We start from the raw sequence: 18,188 nt of genomic DNA, 5'->3' as shown, positions 1-18,188 counted from the left end.
ACAGAAAACCACAAGGTTTTTGGCAGGAAAGTTTACGCAACATTTCTCTCAGCTTTTTCACCCATCAGCCTGCTCCGATTCAGAGGGATATCACATCGGTTTAATCTTCTCTTTGATTTCATTTCATGCCATGTCCAAGCTGAGTTGTGTGTGTGTGTGTGAGAACGAGAAAAAGGAAGGGCTCGCAAACGACTGGTAACTTGCTGGATTCCAGGTTAAAATGTGTTCTTGCTAATCAAACCCCACTCGAAATCAGTGCCGAAATCCAACTAATTTAACGTGTTATATCTAGAAGCTTGAATGCGACACTTTTTGTAAGCCTGATGAATCGCTCAGGATCTACTTCCGAGAATGCTGTCTACTTGAAGTGCAGCTCTTTGCGGGAAAGAAATGGACAAACAATAAGTAAAACTATAACCCATTTTTCAGTGCCTGAGGCAGAATGAATCATGGAGGAAAATCCACAGAAAACTCTAGTATAACTGACGTTAGCTTATCTCTCTACTGGAAGCTAATTTCTCAGAACACTGAGCAAGTGAGACAGAAAAATGTACATTAAACAGAGTGAAGCCGTTGATGGTCATTCCTCATGTTTAAGGGTCTCTCGCTGACACTGAAGGTATAATTGTGTGTCATTTTCTGGAGCTTACAGTTAATGGGAATCTGATGGTTAGGAGAACTACATGATCATCCAGCTTTCCCAATTTCATATTCAAACACTGGAAGATGGGTGGAGTGAAAAAGCAGCACCAAGGCGCAAAAAAAATATTATTTTGGTAACAAAAGCTGTGAAATGTCACAGTATGTCATGCAGCGTAAACCACATCAAGTCTAAGAGACAGTACTGAAAAACTAGACACAAACATATTTTGCCCGTTTTACTTTGGGGGGCAGGTGGAAAGTTATGTCAATTAAATTTCAATTTTATTACATTTTAAAATATATAAGCTTGCCCAAGACGGCGTGTCCTGATTTTAGACATCGCTCCACTCTAAGGACTTCGAGCAAAGTTTCAAATTTGTCATAACTTTGTCTCAGAATTTCAGGAAAGACCATCTGACAGCAGTAAAGAAAAATATTAAAGAGAAACAAGAGAGACACGCATACATCCAGAACTACAGGAAACCGCCTCCAGCAAACTTCCACAACTTCCTCTGGAATCAGGAGACACAGGAAACACTATGTGCATGCACGCGCGCACACACACTGCACTTTTGAACTACAATAATGACTATGTAGGAGTTCTGCCTGTACCACAACACAGCATTTATTCAGTCTAAACCCAACGTGAGTGACCCGTGATAGAGAGAGATTTCAGTATTTCAGATACTAAAAAAAACAACAAAAAGTGAATCCACACCTGCTGACCAATCAGAATTGAGAATTCAGAAGTACTGTAGAGTGCGAGTATGTATTCACCAGTTCAACTGTAGTTCCTAGTGTAAGACAAATATTTTGCATAAGGATAATCCACCATACCATTTGCGGAAGGAGTCTCCAGTTTCAGTGCGAAGGTAAAGTCTTCAAACACAAAAAAAAGATTCTAGAACAAAGTTAACATAAAAAGCTGCATTTCTTTGTCTTCTACTAAATTACAGACTGTTGAGTGGTAAATATTGAGCAGGACAAAGAGTGAAGTATAGATCAGTTAAGATTAGATTTTAAAAACACGCATGATCAGTCTTGTGAGATGATCAGGATGAGCTCAAAATGGCCCGATTATCCTCTAGTGTGGCCCAAATTTAGACATCCAATAAAAGGTGCCTTCGTTAAACAGCATGACCAAAACAGATTCCTAACTTCCTGTCTTTTACTCTGCTTTATTACGCTCCAGCCTCCTTCCCTCGTTCCCTGCTCTGTCTTTAATAGGATGAGTTGCTCTCATCGGGGAAGTAGCCAGATTCTTCAGCCTCAATAACCACGAGACATGATGACAAGCAAGCATGCACGCACACACACACACACAACTACATGGTTATGCACATACATACACATTCACTTGGGCAAACACAAGATAGAGTGCTCTTGTGTGCACTCCTTTCACTCTAACACACCCACACACAATCTCTCTCTCTCGCTCTCTCTCTCACACTCACTAACAGACCCAAGGGAGATATGAACATAGCTGTCTGTTGCGTCCAATTAAAGATTGATTCCTCTTTCAATCGCTGTCATTTCTCTCTGTTCCCAGCACACCCTGTCCCAATTCTTCTCTCCTCATTTCCCTCACTCTCTCCCCCTCCTCCCACTCTTTCACCCACTCACTCCCCCTTTCTCGCTGCCGTCACCTCCACCTCCTCTCCTCTTTTACCGCACAGTTCCTCTGTACTCCAGCTAATTGGGCAGCACCGGTCAATAGACGTGGGCGCCTCGACCGAACCACCATCATGACTCAGTCACATGCACTTTCAGCTCTAAAGACATATGCCGGGCTGAAATAATGATCTTCACTTCATCTTCACTTCATACACTCTCTGCCCTGTGTACACAGCAACAGCCAACAAAGATGGCAAACGCATTCGTGCATGTAGGTCTACAGGAACTCTTCCTCGGGGAACATAATATACATCATAACCCTAGGCATAATATCAAGCTGCATCAGAATGAAACAGATTGCAGATTTTACTGTCCAACCTGCTCATTACCATTACGCCATTTTTGAGATCATTGACATAATTATGATTTTATAGATTTAAATAATTTTTTAAACAACATATTATAACTTTATATCTCTGACTACTGATTGCACATAATTCCTCGTAGGTGTTACAAAAATTCTATCGTTGTGTCGGCTGTTAATTTTTTCCTTCTGCTTCTTGTTAAGGAATTTTTGCAGACATTAACAGTATTATGCGCAACAACATTTTTCATTCATTCACAATTACAGTCATTAAAACACAAAAAACGTTCTTTGACTAGCTCTTGGCTTCCTAACAAGGCTAAACTTGGAATCCAAGTATCTTTTCTGACAGGGAATTACTCAGTTGAGGCAGATTTTTTTTGGATGGTTTACCTTAAAGCAGAGTTATATGAATAAGGGATGAGATGGAAATTAGCAAAAAGAAAGACTTGGCAGTATCAAAGCTGCCAACCATTTTGTGTAGGAGCACCACATTTATTTGAGGTACGCTGGAATGTGTTCTATAAGAGGCATCTTTTTTCATAATAAATAGAGAAGATAAGCCAATTGACATTTGCACCAATGTTCTGGACTCTACTATAATAACCGAGACACTGTCTGGAAACCACGCCCTCTTCCCCTATTCATACTAGTAACAGAGTGGGCGGTGTTAGGCAAAGAAATAACGTTGACTGGAAATTCTGACAGGGGGGAAAAAAAAAGATTAAATAAATGTAAGAGTTCGCTACAGGCCTAAAGTTAATGGTGATGATAATTGGACAGAGATCAGATATGTTCAAGCAGTTTGTGCAGCAGATCAATAACTAGAGACATTACTCTTCTTTAATGTTGTTGGGTCTGCTGTGCTACAAGACCTTTTTTCTCGTGGTTCTAATTTATATTAAGAGACCTTAACATGAGGCAGTAAAACATACTCCATGAGGCACACCTCAGTATGTAAGTATGGATAGTGCAGAAAAACGTTTCCTGCAAGAAGATACTCCGCCTTCAAAGATGTGTTTTTCTTGGAAGCCTCTGAGAGATGAGCCCAAATTTTAGATGATGGCTGTACTGGAGGTATAAAACTCCTTAAGGTGTTCGATGGAGGAGCATAGAGAACTGCTCATCCCTAGCATGCTGATAGATCAGTTTTGCCGATTTCGGCGGTCTAGCTTGTCAGCTCTGACATTTTGTCTCCAAGATGTAACACGAGTTTCACACTTGTGTGACACTGCTGCACTGTCATGACATTGCAGTTGCGCAATACAGCAGCTTCACTTCATAGATCCCCAGCACTTTTAGAGTCACTCAGCTGGGGTTAATCCTGTACAATCCTGGAGTGTGACAAAGAATATATAATCTAAAACAAGTACACTAGAACTAGCTATTATAACTCATATCCTCGTACAGAGAAAGGATCCTCATGCGTTCTGCATGGAATCTTTTCTTAAAATGATTTGATTATTGGATTATTGAGGAATACATCGCAGCACTTGCTGAAACACTCATGTGGAGTGTGTGAGGCGGGTCAAGAATACTCTCAGGCCACATTTATTGATTTGTTTAAAGGCCCATTTGCATATTGCAACCTTAGGCAACAGCTGCACTGCAAATGCCAATACAGCATTAAAAATTAAACAGCAGTTCTCGAGCTGTCTACTGGACCGGTTTCTGATACAGTGCCTGAATTCAATTACAGTTTTATCAGACAAACATCCTTGGCGGTGTTGGGAAACATATTACAATCATGTCACGGTATGTTTGGTTACAAAATAACAGCAAAAGTGGTAGCGCTGCATTTGAAGGAAACTGGGGGTGGAAAGGGGTTATCACAGGGTTTATCTTCATAGTGAAATTCTCAGTTGTAGGGTTTTGCATAAAATTATTGGTTTCCAAAAAGAGACTTACTTGGGGGAAAAAAAATGTGCTAGGTAATTAACTATAATATTAAAAGTCATATAGTCATATCAGTGGTCCTTTGGTGGGTTAACAAACAGGATCAAATAGGGGAAACCAAACAGATGTGCTGTTTCAATAGGTACAATAAACAATTGCTCCCTTCTTCAGACCAGATTTGTTATTGACATGGATGGTCCTGTGGGTGTCCACATCGTAGTGATTTTAACAAGCTTTTAAGCAGCTATGTGTATAGAAAAACAATAAATTTAAAAAATGTGCAGGAAGGAGAGTGACAGCAGTAGAACAAGGGAGAGGGAGGATAAGACAGACAGAAAAGGACAGAAACAGACAGAGACTGAAACAGGAGGAAATTCCAGCTTGACAGTGTGAGCTAGGAAAATATAATTGAGAGCAGATGTGACTGATCCTTGCAGCAGGGTTCTGATAAACGTGTGTGTGGATCATACAGTATTTATATAAACCGGTCGACAAGAATGGTTTAGGAATGAGTCTAAGTCATGTGATGCGATTATCCCCAAGAATATGAATGTGTTGTGTTTTTGCATGCGTGTTTCTCTTCCTGTCTTATAAAACTGCAATTTTATGCTTCGCTTAGCATCAGCAAATTCCAAAGTGCACATGTTCAGCACTGATTCAACACCAGCAGGGTGTGAGGGAAGTGTGCGACAGTGTGACATGGGGTGTGTGTGTGTGTGTGTCTTTATGAGCGGCGTGAGGCTGGCGTGACTTGTTTGTCCCTGAGCAATAACCTGTTTGGGGGTGTGATTGACAGGAATGGATTAAGATGGGATTTTAATCTGATTTCAGCGATGAAAGAGACTGAAGATAGACAGTGATGGACAAAAGGCAACAGGACTGTCTGATATCCATCTGCTCAGCTGGGTGAGACAGCATCTCCTCCCCCTCCTCTAGGTCTCTCTCTCACACACACACACACACACACACCCCACACTCCCTTTTCAATACAAATACTCACTAGCAATGCTTCACACCATGTCTCAGGTGTTTCCATCTTTCTTCTCACTATGTTCATGTTTTCTAATCTAACAGACGTTTTCAGTGAGCTGTCAGGCCATGAGGTGTCGCCATGGATACTAACCTGGTTGCCAGATTGAACTGATTCCTACTTGTGTAGCCTATAGTTTGCATTATACCCGCAATATCAGGGGTCTTCAATCTTATGCGCAAAGGGCCTGAGTGGCTGCAGTCTTACCTTCCAGCCAAACAGTACACACTTGATAACTGATTGAAGACCAAGATGATCTGATTCAAGTGGAATCAGGAGTGGTTGGAATAAAAGCCACACCTGCCCTTTGTGGATACGATTGAAGACGGCTGCTCTGTATCATACTGTGCGATGTATGCATAACCTATAGATCAAATTAATTTCGACAGTGAGGTTTAATAGCAATTTTGTGAATTGCAAAGATTTTTAAAACATTTTTTAAAAACGAGGCAGTCAGTCATTTGTTGTTTGATAGTTTGCATATCACTGTTGGCATATTTAATTCAATTAGAAATATTTTGTTTTATTGTAAGGAAACAATTGCTAGACTCACATCTCTCTCTCTCACACACACACGTTTAATATGATTATAAAGAACCCTTTCAAAAGATGTCATTAAATAATGATATTAATAATTCATTCAATCAGCGTGTGAAATTCCTCCAAGAAAATCGACTGAGATTTGCACTGGAGAATTTACCAAAATTAGCCTTTGATAGTGTCAATAACCGGCAAAATGAATTCGGGTTGAAATCTTAATTAACGAATGCAGCCTTTTCCTTTTCCTGTAATCATGGCCAGCTGTAAAGTGGGGATTCAAATCTGGCAACCCGGTGCAAGGCGCATCACGCATGACTCATCGATTTGTTCCTATGGAGTGCACTGACTGAGCGCCTCAGAATAAATTACACACATTAACTATGTGTAAATCTTTATTACTACAATTTATTCATTAGATTATTTCTAAAGGAGGTGTATTTTAAATAAATGGCCGTATTTATGAGGCGGTGTTTCAAGAATTACAAATGCAAACAACGCGTGTTCGTTGGCGGCCAGCCTACATATATGGGCGTAGTTGTTTAAAGAAAAGACAATCTGTTTCCGTTTATGAAAGAATAAAAATGGGGGTAAAAGAGATTGATGACGTCTGAGAGTGTCCCCAGGCTGCAGGCGCGCGAGGCAGATGACAAAAGGCGCGTGCAGATATTTGCATAATATCCCCTCTCTCCGCTCGCGCGCCTCGCCCTTTTCTTCCACTTTTGGGTGGGGGGTGACAAAGAATGAATCCCCAAGTCTCTTCAGCACACAAAGTGCGCTATATAGGAAGGATAAAGTTATTTCCCACCATAATGAGTGCACTCATTGCCTTCATGGAGTAGAAAGAAAGTTATTTGGGCTTGGATGAACTCCCCAACCTCACCACCCACCACCCCAACCCCGAAACCGGGCCGAGACCGTGACAATCAGCACGCTTCACTGTGTCCGAGGAAGTGCATGTCCTGCAGGAAACGAACATTTAGTCACTTATCAGTGTCAGACAAAGCCGTCTTTGGATCAGACATCCTCCCAGGATGCTGTGCGGCTGCACAGGCTGTCAATCACTCGCGCGACGGCTGTGACGGGTGTAGACGCGAGGGGCGGCGGCTCAGTCTCATTCACCGAATAATTGACAGTCTGAAACTACCAGCTTTTTATATGAAACCGGTATGTGCTTAAATGTAACATGTAAATGTAACTCTTAAGAATGCTTCGCTTTCCCACGCAACATAGTTGCGCGAGCCAGGTGATGCAGACGACTGGCTATAAGCTACCCTCAGGGGTGTGGTCACCCTTGAACTAAGCATTTCAACATATATTCTAACTACAAATGACATTTCTGAAGTGTATATTAACCTTACTCAGTTTATAATGATATTGAAATAACCATGGAAGAGTGAAGTCTGGTGGTCGGAAGCAACACAGCAATGCCATTACGTGATCATTCATTTTGCACTATAAGGACCGAACATGCACGTGCCTCCTTGTCTACCACTTGATTAGGCGTTGCCTTTCGTGCTTTAGCTTGTTGCCCCCCCATATCTAAGAAATCTGGAGACGCCACTAATCTATTGTCTCCTCCTAAACACCAGCGACACATGGGCTGCGTCTTAAACCGTATTGGCCTTCTACAGCACTAGGAATGGTGTCAGCCTACGCCAACATACGTTACCATGGCTACCAGAGGTGGAGTACTAGTTAGGCTTGCTATTTAGAAGCGTAGTGTGCAATTTAGGATAACAAGCTATTTAAACAATGTGATAATGGCAATGTTGATGGCCAAGTGATAAACCTTGAACCTTGTTAAGATATGATGATGACGATGAATAAAGATCTTACTTTTCTATCCGTCACATCTTCACCGACGGCCTCGATGATTCCCGAGCACTCCATTCCCGGTGTGACCGGCGGAGACGGGAGACGGTCGTAAAGCCCCTGGCGTGCCATGAGGTCGGCGAAGTTGAGGCCGCACGCCTTGACGCGCACCATCACTTCTCCGCTCTTGAGCGCCGGCTTTCCTTTCTTCACCTGCAGCTTCACTTTGTCGTAGCCGCCGTAGCCTGTGAGCACGAGCGCACGGTAGCTAAAGGTGTCCTCCTCGGCGGGTTTGTCCGCGGGCGCAGCCGCCTCGCCTGAAGCAGCAGCAGGGGCGGCGGCGGCGGCAGGTTCAGCGGGCGTTGCCTCCGGTTTGTTCTCGGTTTTGGGCGACTCGGCTTTGGATTCGCCATCCTGTTGCTGCTGCTGCGGTTTTTGCTCTTCGGCGTTCTGCTGCTGGGCGGGCGCGTCTTCGCCTGACATATTGAGAAGCGGTGGGTCTGTCGGTGGGTGCGCGTGCGGTGCAAGCTGAAGTTTGAGAAAAAGCCTCAAAGACCGGCTGTTTCACGCGTTCACGAAAAAAAACCCAAAAAGAGTCGTCGGTGAGCACGCAAACGGGACCTGCAGTCCTCTCTACGCGTTCAGCGCGGCTGTGAGCGAAACGCCTGAGGGCGTGGAGAAAAAGCACTGAGGAAGAGAGAGAGAACGCGAAGGGAGTGCTGGGAGATGCGCGCGACGACTACAATGACCCGCGCCTGACAAGCTTTCTACAAAAGGGCGTGTGAGCACGGAGAGGCGGGGACAGGGAGGAAAAACCGGAGGAGCAAAATCACGGAACCGAGCAGTATGATGAGATGGGCTTTTTTTTATTAACAAGGGATGCCAACGCCCAATTAAATACAGTCGACAGCTACTAATTAATAATACAATATAGAAATAAAATAAAATATAAAATACATTGCTTGGTGCTAAATGAATGGCCACATTATATGAGATTACCGTAGTGGCTTCATAGTTGTTTTATAGTTCCTCATATTATATATCTTAAGGTATTAGGTAAAAATAGGCTACCTTATGAACAACTCTCCAACTGTTTAAATCAAGACCATTATGACCAATAATCAATATACTTCCACATGAATAATAAAACTGTCAGAGATGTAAATTAAATGCTATTTATGGCACACGCAAAGTACTCAAGGTCCAAAGAGAGCATTTTGAATAAAAAAACTATCTATCTATCTATCTATCTATCTATCTATCTATCTATCTATCTATCTATCTATCTATCTATCTATCTGTCTGTCTGTCTGTCTGTCTGTCTGTCTGCCTCTTTATTTATTTATTTATTTATTTATTTATTTATTTATTTATTTATTTATTCATTCATTCATTCATTCATTCATTCATTCATTCATTCATTTATTAAAGCTGCCAAGTGTTATGTGTTGCAGAAAATGAATCACGACAGCCAACATCTAACTTGATTAGATATCCATGATGAGTCAATTAGAGGACCTGAGCTTGAAAATGTTGAATGCATAAAACAAAATATTTCACTTATTCACTCAAATAAATGTGTTTCAGTAAATAAACACATATTCGGACATTAGAAATATTAAGCTTATGCAATCTCATGTGACCAAATCACCAAGATCTTGATCTTGATTCCAGAAGTTGGAACTGATAATTTATAAACTATATCTATAAATTATTAGAGATGGAAAGATATTCTAAACTAAATAGAATTTTTTTATTTATTTATTTATTTATTTATTTAATATATATATATATATATATATATATATATATATATATATATATATATATATATATATATATATATATATATATATATATATATATTTTACCAAACTTTGCATTTATAAGACACTAGAACAGCTTTTTACTGAGTATTTTTCAGTTCTTTTTGGATTTTCCATGGATCCTAATCAATTTACTTCCATCCTTCCATTTTGATGGGGATCTGTTGGACCTATCCCAGCACACATTGGGCGAAAGGCAGGGGTACACCCTGGACAGGTCACCAGTCCATCACAGGGCCACATATAGACAGACAACCACACATGCTCACTAATATGGGCAATTTAGAATCACCAATCAACCTAATGCTTTTAGACTATGGGAGGAAATTTAACTTCACAAGTATTTACTGACTAATTCAGCATAAATCTGAGCAGTTCATGGTCAGTGAATTTTGCATAAAAGGCCTATCAGGGCCTCGGTCAGGTCTGGTATAAATCACAATTACAGTACATTCCCTTAAAGAAATAGTTGCACATTATTTTACATACAAATGCATTCTGTTTGCTGAAGTAGGTTTTTGGAGTCTTATGTTTAATATACATAGTCTTGTTTTGTATATAAGTTTGCTTATGTAGTTATACTCTAGTGCTATAGTTGCATAAAAAAAATAACTCAAACAACATTATGTGGCTGAATAATTCCATATATAACATAAATAAAGTGATTCCTGGTATAAATTGCCACCACACCTTCTGTCCATTTTATAGAAAAGATTACTTAGCAGCTTGACATGGTTAGAAGCATGTGATAATTTGATCATGCAGTTTGCATGATGCTAATTGGTGGCAGGTTAACCTCATAGCTCCAGTGCAAGACAATTTGTACGTAAACATGTTTTGGCTGGTTGACTCCATATGAGGTAAAAATTTGTAAATTTAATTTGCCTCGAGCCATCCATTTTAATATAATTAGGCTAAGGCGCAAGCCTTCGCATGTTGTGGTTGAACAACAAATTTAAAGTTGAGCGGTCTGTGGGGAGGAATGTGTATTATTTGAATCGGCTGAGCAGAAATCAGCTTGTCAAGGAAATAATACATAAATGGTGGAAATAGGATTTGGGTGCCAGAATGGAGAATGGTGTGTGTGTGTGTGTGTGTGAGGGAATGAGAGAGAGAGAGAGAGAGGTCAGAAGGAAATGTCTGTTTATTCCCCCAGTTCTCTAGGACGGATTGGGAAATCTCAGAAAGCCTATGAACCATTGTTCCTACTGTCAACATGCATAGCCTAGTATTCCCAAAGTAAGTAAGTAAGCCTGATGTACAGTGCAATACTCGTCTTCCTCTTGTTGTTTACTGATCTAAAGTAGGCTATAATATGCAATGTACGCTTACAGAAATAAAGGAAAAGTTCCACTATACCATTCCTTTGTTTGTATATTTTATTTAGAAAGATGCATATATTTTAGCACTTTTTTCTGAAAATGCATAGTATATGAATATATGAAAGACATGAATAATCAAACTGTGCACATTTAAAGAAAACACAGAAACTCCCCATGCCCTCATAAAAAATAAAAAATAAAGTGCAGGATGGTAAACACCGTGGTTTCTTATTCAAAACAAAACGGAAAGAAACAGCTGCTGAAGGGTAAATGCTTGAGCTTAGTCATGCACGCATGCACGCGCGCGCACCCCCAGCACCAGCAAAGGCCAGGGAAAGTGTGCAAAAGACGCAGCCGGCAATGAGTACAGGAAGTGAAGAGAAACAGGAAGTAGTGCGTGGGCGTCGGAGGCACTACATCATGATTACTTAGCATCCAAGGTCTCCGAAGTCAGAAAACATGATCACATGATCACATGACCATTAGAAGTTTCTTAATAGCAGGAAACTAGGAAATATCATTACATAAAAAACATGTGTCTGTTTTGAATCCGTTCAATTAACGGAGCGTTAATTTAATTAGGATTAACTTCATACTCCAATGACGTCTCAGTCAAGAAGATAACGACACAAGGGCATGTTTAGTTTTAATGGGGATTTAACGAGTCAGGGTTGTGAAACAGCACCACCTGCTGGTGATTTAATAAATCGACAATCTTGGCCAGAATGATGAACGAATAATCATTCCAACTTGTTTAAGCTTTAAAAAAAAGGAAAAGTTACCCAAGACGACTAGTTAGTGGGTACTGACTGGGTTACAATATAAGTCATCATCATCATCATCATCATCATCATCATCATCTTCTTCTTCTTCTTCTTCTTTTATTTTATTTTATTATTTATGATTACATCATAACTCAGGTTTTGGAGTCTCGTCTGCACAGTTTAGTGTTTTCCACACAGTTCAGCTAAAAATGTTAATGAACAGTCCTTTATAAAAATGAAGTGGGTCTGTTATAGCAGGGAAAACAATTGTGCAGGACAGGACTGGATGCATTAACTCTGTTCTGTTGAGATTTTTTGCTTTATTTCCTGTTTGTGAGGGGTCACTTTGACCTCAGTGATTAAATTGTAAAAAATGATAACACTAGTAACACTACCTTATGTTTGGGGTCAATGTAACCCTGATCAGTTATCATTGTTCTCTCTCTCTCTCTCTCTCTCTCTCTCTCTCTCTCTGTCTCTCTCTCTCTCTCTCTCTTTAAATAAATGCAAAAGTTCCTCGTTTTTGTGTTCACTAACCAGGCAAACTATCTATGTACATATTTACGGTATCCTCCAGGCAACAAGGCAGCCTGTGTTCCCTAGTGCCAGTGAAGTGGAAAAAATAACAGACACATATCACTGTTACCCAAGACAAACACAGAACACTTCCTAAACTCGATAACTGATCTGCTCTCTGTAATAGATTTTGTCAAAACCAGTGTGTCTTGAACTGCTGATATACAAAGAGCTTTTTATTTTATTCCCTTTCAAAACTATGCTCTGTACTCTATACATATATAACATATAGTACACAAAAAGGATGGTTAACTCCTTTCTCCTAAAACCTTTCTAATGGTGAAAACCAAAAAAGACTAACTTGAAATGCAAGAGCAACAGATCATTTGTGCATGTGCTGCATGTGCTGTACACAAATACTTGTGACATTTCAGACATCTTTTGTTGAATCCTTTTTTTTTCTTTTCATTTTGTTGAATCAGTCTTTGATTCATTTTTTTTCTGGAGTAGACCTGGCGTCATCCAGAAATGTAACTGTGTGTGTGAGTGTGTGTATATGTGTGTCTGACTGTGTGTGTGTGTGAGAGAGAGAGAGAGAGAGAGAGAGAGAGATAGTTTTGTATTAAAAAATATAACAATGCATATACACCGATCAGGCATAACATTATGAGTGGTGAGAGGTGAAGTGAACAACACTGATGATCTCCTCATCATGGCACCTGTTAGTGGGTGGGATATATTAGGCAGCAAGTGAACATTTTGTCCTCAAAGTTGATGTTAGAAGCAGGAAAAATGGGCAAGAGTAAGGATTTGAGCAAGTTAGATGAAGGGCCAGATTGAGATGGCTAGACGACTGGATCAGAGCATCTCCAAAACTGCAGCTCTTGAGGGGTGTTCCCGGTCTGCAGTGGTCAGTATCTATCAGTCGTGGTCCAAGGAAGGAACAGCGGTGAACTGGTGACAGGGTCATGGGCGGCCAAGACTCATTGATGCACGTGGGGAGTGAAGACTGGCCCGTGTGATTTGATCCAACAGACAAGCTACTGTTGCTGAAATTGCTGAGGAAGTTAATGCTGGTTCTGATAGAAAGGTGTCAGAATACACAGTGGAACAACACAATATTAGACAGGTGGCCATAATGTTATGCCTGGTCAGTGTATTTTAAAGAGGTCTGCATTCGCATAGACCCCAAACAAAACATTAGGGTGAATAAGACATCAGAACAAAGAGACCATAATATATGGTGCAGTATGAGTCTTGGAGATGGTAAAACTGCCCAATAAACTCTCATCACTATCCTGTGACTCAATTACTATTAAGATGTCTGTCATATTTTGCTGCAAAGCTGGACAGGTTTTGATTAGCAACATCAAAATGATATATACTTGTATTAGAGCTAGCACAGTTTAGATTTGCAAATTCATAATCCACCAAAATGCACAAAAAAGTAGTAGACTATTCATTGATTAGTTGCAGACTTGTCCTGATTTAAGTGAATTGGGTCTGCATTTACAGGAATAGATCTGAGTTACACAATATTTCATTACCCACGAATGTTTCAGTCAGCCAAGTCTGGCATCTGAGTTGGTGCTCTTATTTTTCGGCTAATTTACCTCAAATACTGCATGCTTCAAGCCTCCGGTTTAGCCCTGCACAAACTGCAACACTAAACCATCACACACTTGACTTAAATCACGCTGAGTTGTTCACTATCTCAAACGGATTTGATTATGTGGTTTCTCACAAATATACAAATTAAATAAAGTGGTGCAGTTGCTCTGCTGGAAAAATAAAATCCATCTTGGACACTGGAGAGGTGAGGTGGCAATTCTATGTGCTGAATCACTGCAGCACTTTATTTAATTTGAACATTTGTTTTCTCTTTAAGAACATCATTATTATGTATATTTTATTGTGTTTATTTTTAGAATTGTATCACTGAGCCAAGTGATCTCTTTTAGTCACATTTTTGTTCACTGGCGCTTAAATAAGCTTCCTTTACACATTAGTTACATACGCCTCAGTACTCCAGAGAAATTTTTACAGAAGGTTATTCACATGAATAATGTATTGATTGATTGACTATTCACTTGAAATGTTGGTTTGGATCTATAGTCTATACTGGATGTCAGTCAAAGCACACACACTTTCACACACCAGCATGTTTCTGGGAGATGAAAACAGACTGGAGGAGCCAGAAGAAATCCATGAGGACACAAGGAGAACATGTAACGCTCCACACGGACATTAACCAAAGCTCAGGTTCAAAGCTGAGACCTGATACTGTACTGTGATGCTACCTGTGCCTATCCCTGTGCCTGGCTTAGAGATTCCTTGAAACCTTTCCTGTAAAGAAAACGTTTAGTTACAGGGTTTTGTGTAGAACTTTCAAGGTTTATCCTGAAGGGGAAAATTAAAGAATCCATTAGGGTACTAGCAAGACCCATTTCCAAAACTTTTACATTTGTGGTAGGAGGAAGTTTTATTTTAGTCTGTACTGTACCTTTAAGAAGTCCAGTCTCTAATGTAGTTTTGGATATTGATCATATTCCCTCCTGTACAGTACATTATATATAATTGATTCATTTTACTAAGTGAAATTAGACAAATAAATCTAAAAGATATGGCAGGGCACCTGGGGTCGAACATCGGCTAATGAATGACTGGTGAAATGGAAAACGTGGGAGATGAGAGTCCGGTGTCAGTAGAGGAATGGGACTTTCCCAGCTTTATTTAAACAGACCAAGTTTAATCAAACTGAGAGAGAGAGAGAGAGAGAGAGAGAGAGAGATTTGGCACTGACACAATACTGATTTGAACATTGTCAAGTTTTAAATCTTTTTGGATGTATTGAGCTCTGTACGCGTTTGAAGCTTCTAATCACATCTATAGGGCATAATGTTACTCTTCTGAACTACATGTAGGTATATCAAGCTAACTAAAGATCATGAGATCATCAAGATCATAAAAGATTATGAGCACTGACAGGTGAAGTGAATAACACTGATGATCTCCTCATCATGGCACCTGTTAGTGGGGGGGATATATTAGGAAGCAAGTGAACATTCTGTCCTCAAAGTTGATCTGTTAGAAGCAGGAAAAATGGGCAAGCTTAAGGAGTTTAGCGAGTTTAACAATTGTAATGGCTAGATGATGGCTAGATCACAGCATCTCCAAAACTGCAGCTCTTGTGGGGTGTTCCCGGTCTGCAGTGGTCAGTATCTATCAAAAGTTTCCTTCAAGTCCATTAAGTCCTGTAAGTATCCTTTAAGTCCTGCAAGTTGTGAGGTTGGGCCCATGGAGGACTTAAAGGATCTGCTGCTATCTTGGTGCCAGATACCACAATACACCTTAGTGGATCTAGTGGAGTCCATGCCTTGATGTGTCAGGGCTGTTTTGGTAGCAAAAGGGTGACCAAGGCAGGTGGTCATAATATTATGCCTGTTCGGTCTAAATGTACAGTGAAATAAAATGTGGTTAATGTCATCCTCTGCTGGTAAACTCACGAAATGCCACAAAAAAAACGTTTTCCATTCCAACTTCTGAATTTATCCCACACACAGGGCACATTTTTAGAAATGTCCTCTAAAATCTTTCTGACACATTCATCATCTCATCCGATCAATAACAAGAGGTTTGTCTGAGCAGAAAACACTAATATTGCAATGCAGGGAATAAGACTGGGAAAACCACAGGTGTGCATGAATTATGCGTAATTAGGCCACTATTCTATTTCTTCTCCACACAGACTTAAAATAAAATGACTCAGTTAAGTAGTAATGTATAATGATTCATTTTTCTGCAATGGCAATATCAAAGCAGCAGGTGGGGATATAAAACTGGAATTGGATGCTGGAGTAAATCAGATGATACGATGCTAATGCTGAATCATTTCCTAAATAACACCCAATGAGTTGTCCTTGAATTCTAAATAGATTTCGGCTTATATTTATTCACACAATCGTGATTCAGTTTGACCTAGGCTTTTAAAGGGTAAAATATAACATATCTAGAAGTTGTGGTAATGTGGATTAATAGTAATAAAACCTGTTATTAATATTAATGTCACTGTTGGTGACTCAAACAACCAGGATAAATGCTGTATTTCCTAAAAAAAGATTTATTCTTTCGTCCTAAAATCTATGGATACAGCTCTAAGACTGAAAACCAACAATCAAAAAGAATCCCATTTAAATCTTAAAATTATTTATGTATATTTGCATTATCGGGGAAAGAAATAATGAAACATATGATCATCAGATATAGCCTACCATAGGTGTAAAGGTTTGCATCGGCTTAGGAAGAAGCGATAAAAGTTTGTCGGATTCTTAGATGTTTCTTTATCATCATGACCTATATAAATGGATAAACTGTGAAAATCAGACCTTTATTACCGATTCCAATTAACAGTTTTTGAATATCAGAATATCAGAATATTTTTTGTTAAAATAAATTAACACACTGAGCACATAATCTCTAGAAATATCAGGACAGGTTGTTTTTGCTCTAGGTTTGATTACAGGCAGAAACAATCTGGATGTTTTGGGACAAAAGATTATTTCATATTAAATATTATCAGCCCTTTCAGTAAAGTACCATGACTTCACTTAATTCTACTTAATGTAAATGTAGACATGTGTCTTTTTTCACTTTAAATTTTAATTTTAGTTTATTTTCACATTACCACTTACTGTTCACATCATGTTGCATGTATTCAGGACATAATATGGAAGAATGCACACATAATCACTTTACACTCACATCCATCCATCCATCCATCAATCCATTCATCCATCCATCCATCCATCCATCCATCCATCCTTCCATCCATCCATCCATCCAACCCATACCCAGGGGACTCTGGGCACAAACTTTCATCACATATGAAAAACACATGACTTCTATGCACCTTTTCTGTAAGGAAGTTTTCAATAAGTGACCTTTAGTACTTGTACACGTTCAGCTGATTTCCACAGCTCTTCCTTCTCAGATTCTGTTACACTGAACAAAAACATTGAGCCTGAATTGTCTGTTCATTGTATAAAGATGAATTGTTCTAGTTGCATTGTATACAGTAGACATTGTCTTGGAAATCAACAGATGAGACATTTCAGTGACGTAAGAAGTCATTGTGCTCTTTTTCAACTTCAGCCTCATTTTCAGTCAGTAAGTAAAGCATTCCGCCATGTGCCACTAGTGTGGCTGTGTTCTTTGCATTGTCTGCTTGTTTTTATTTATTTTTTTTACTCTCACATCTGAACAACTGTCCTTATGAAGAGGGTTGTGGTGGACAAACCCTGAGGAACTAGAGGTTCCCTTTCTAAACTGGTTATGAAAAAGGCTTGAGAATCTTGACAATCAGGGTGGAAGAGATGGCCGTAGATACTTCTAGAAGGACACTTGTTCAGGGAAGAGCTAGAACAATCTCTTGCATAGATTCACACGCCAGTAAGTCTGTCCAGCTTAATTTGGTTCAGTATCTGGGCAGGGCTGATATGGGCGAGGCCTTCGTGTTTAAAGACACTGCTAAAGAGCCTTTTCTTCTGAATCACCCATTGTTTGCTTACAATAACAAAGCATTGCTTTGGTATGAATCAGATCGAATGATATCAAATCAAAGGAATTTGCATCATCATCATTTTCTGCTCCTTTAAGTTTATTTTTTAACCATCTCTGCTCACGGGGATGAGAATGATCATACTTCTATAAAATGACTAGACAATTTATATAGGCCTACAAATACACAGAGTAATACCACATAACCGATATTTACTGTAAAAAAAAAAAGCATATTTAATGTCGTGAAATTGCTGTCGCTTACATCAACCTGTATAACTGCGCCGTTTAGGAAACGCCCATCCC

General features: G+C 39.7%; 1 protein-coding gene across 1 annotated transcript in view; it reads right to left on the bottom strand.

The window, feature by feature from the left end:
- Window positions 1-8,655, bottom strand: part of vat1 (vesicle amine transport 1) — a 34,477-nt gene extending 25,822 nt beyond the window's left edge. The window contains exon 1 of the mRNA XM_058416079.1: window positions 7,923-8,655. Within this exon, the coding sequence (XP_058272062.1) occupies window positions 7,923-8,381 (459 nt within the window). The 5' untranslated portion in view covers window positions 8,382-8,655. The remainder of the gene's footprint in view (window positions 1-7,922) is intronic.
- Between the last annotated feature and the right edge of the window lie 9,533 nt (window positions 8,656-18,188).

This window comes from Hemibagrus wyckioides, linkage group LG02 (genome assembly GCF_019097595.1).
Source record: "Hemibagrus wyckioides isolate EC202008001 linkage group LG02, SWU_Hwy_1.0, whole genome shotgun sequence".
NCBI classification, from domain to species: domain Eukaryota; kingdom Metazoa; phylum Chordata; class Actinopteri; order Siluriformes; family Bagridae; genus Hemibagrus; species Hemibagrus wyckioides.
The sequence above is the reverse complement of the archived record's forward strand: the minus strand, read 5'-3'. Positions and strand labels throughout refer to the sequence as shown.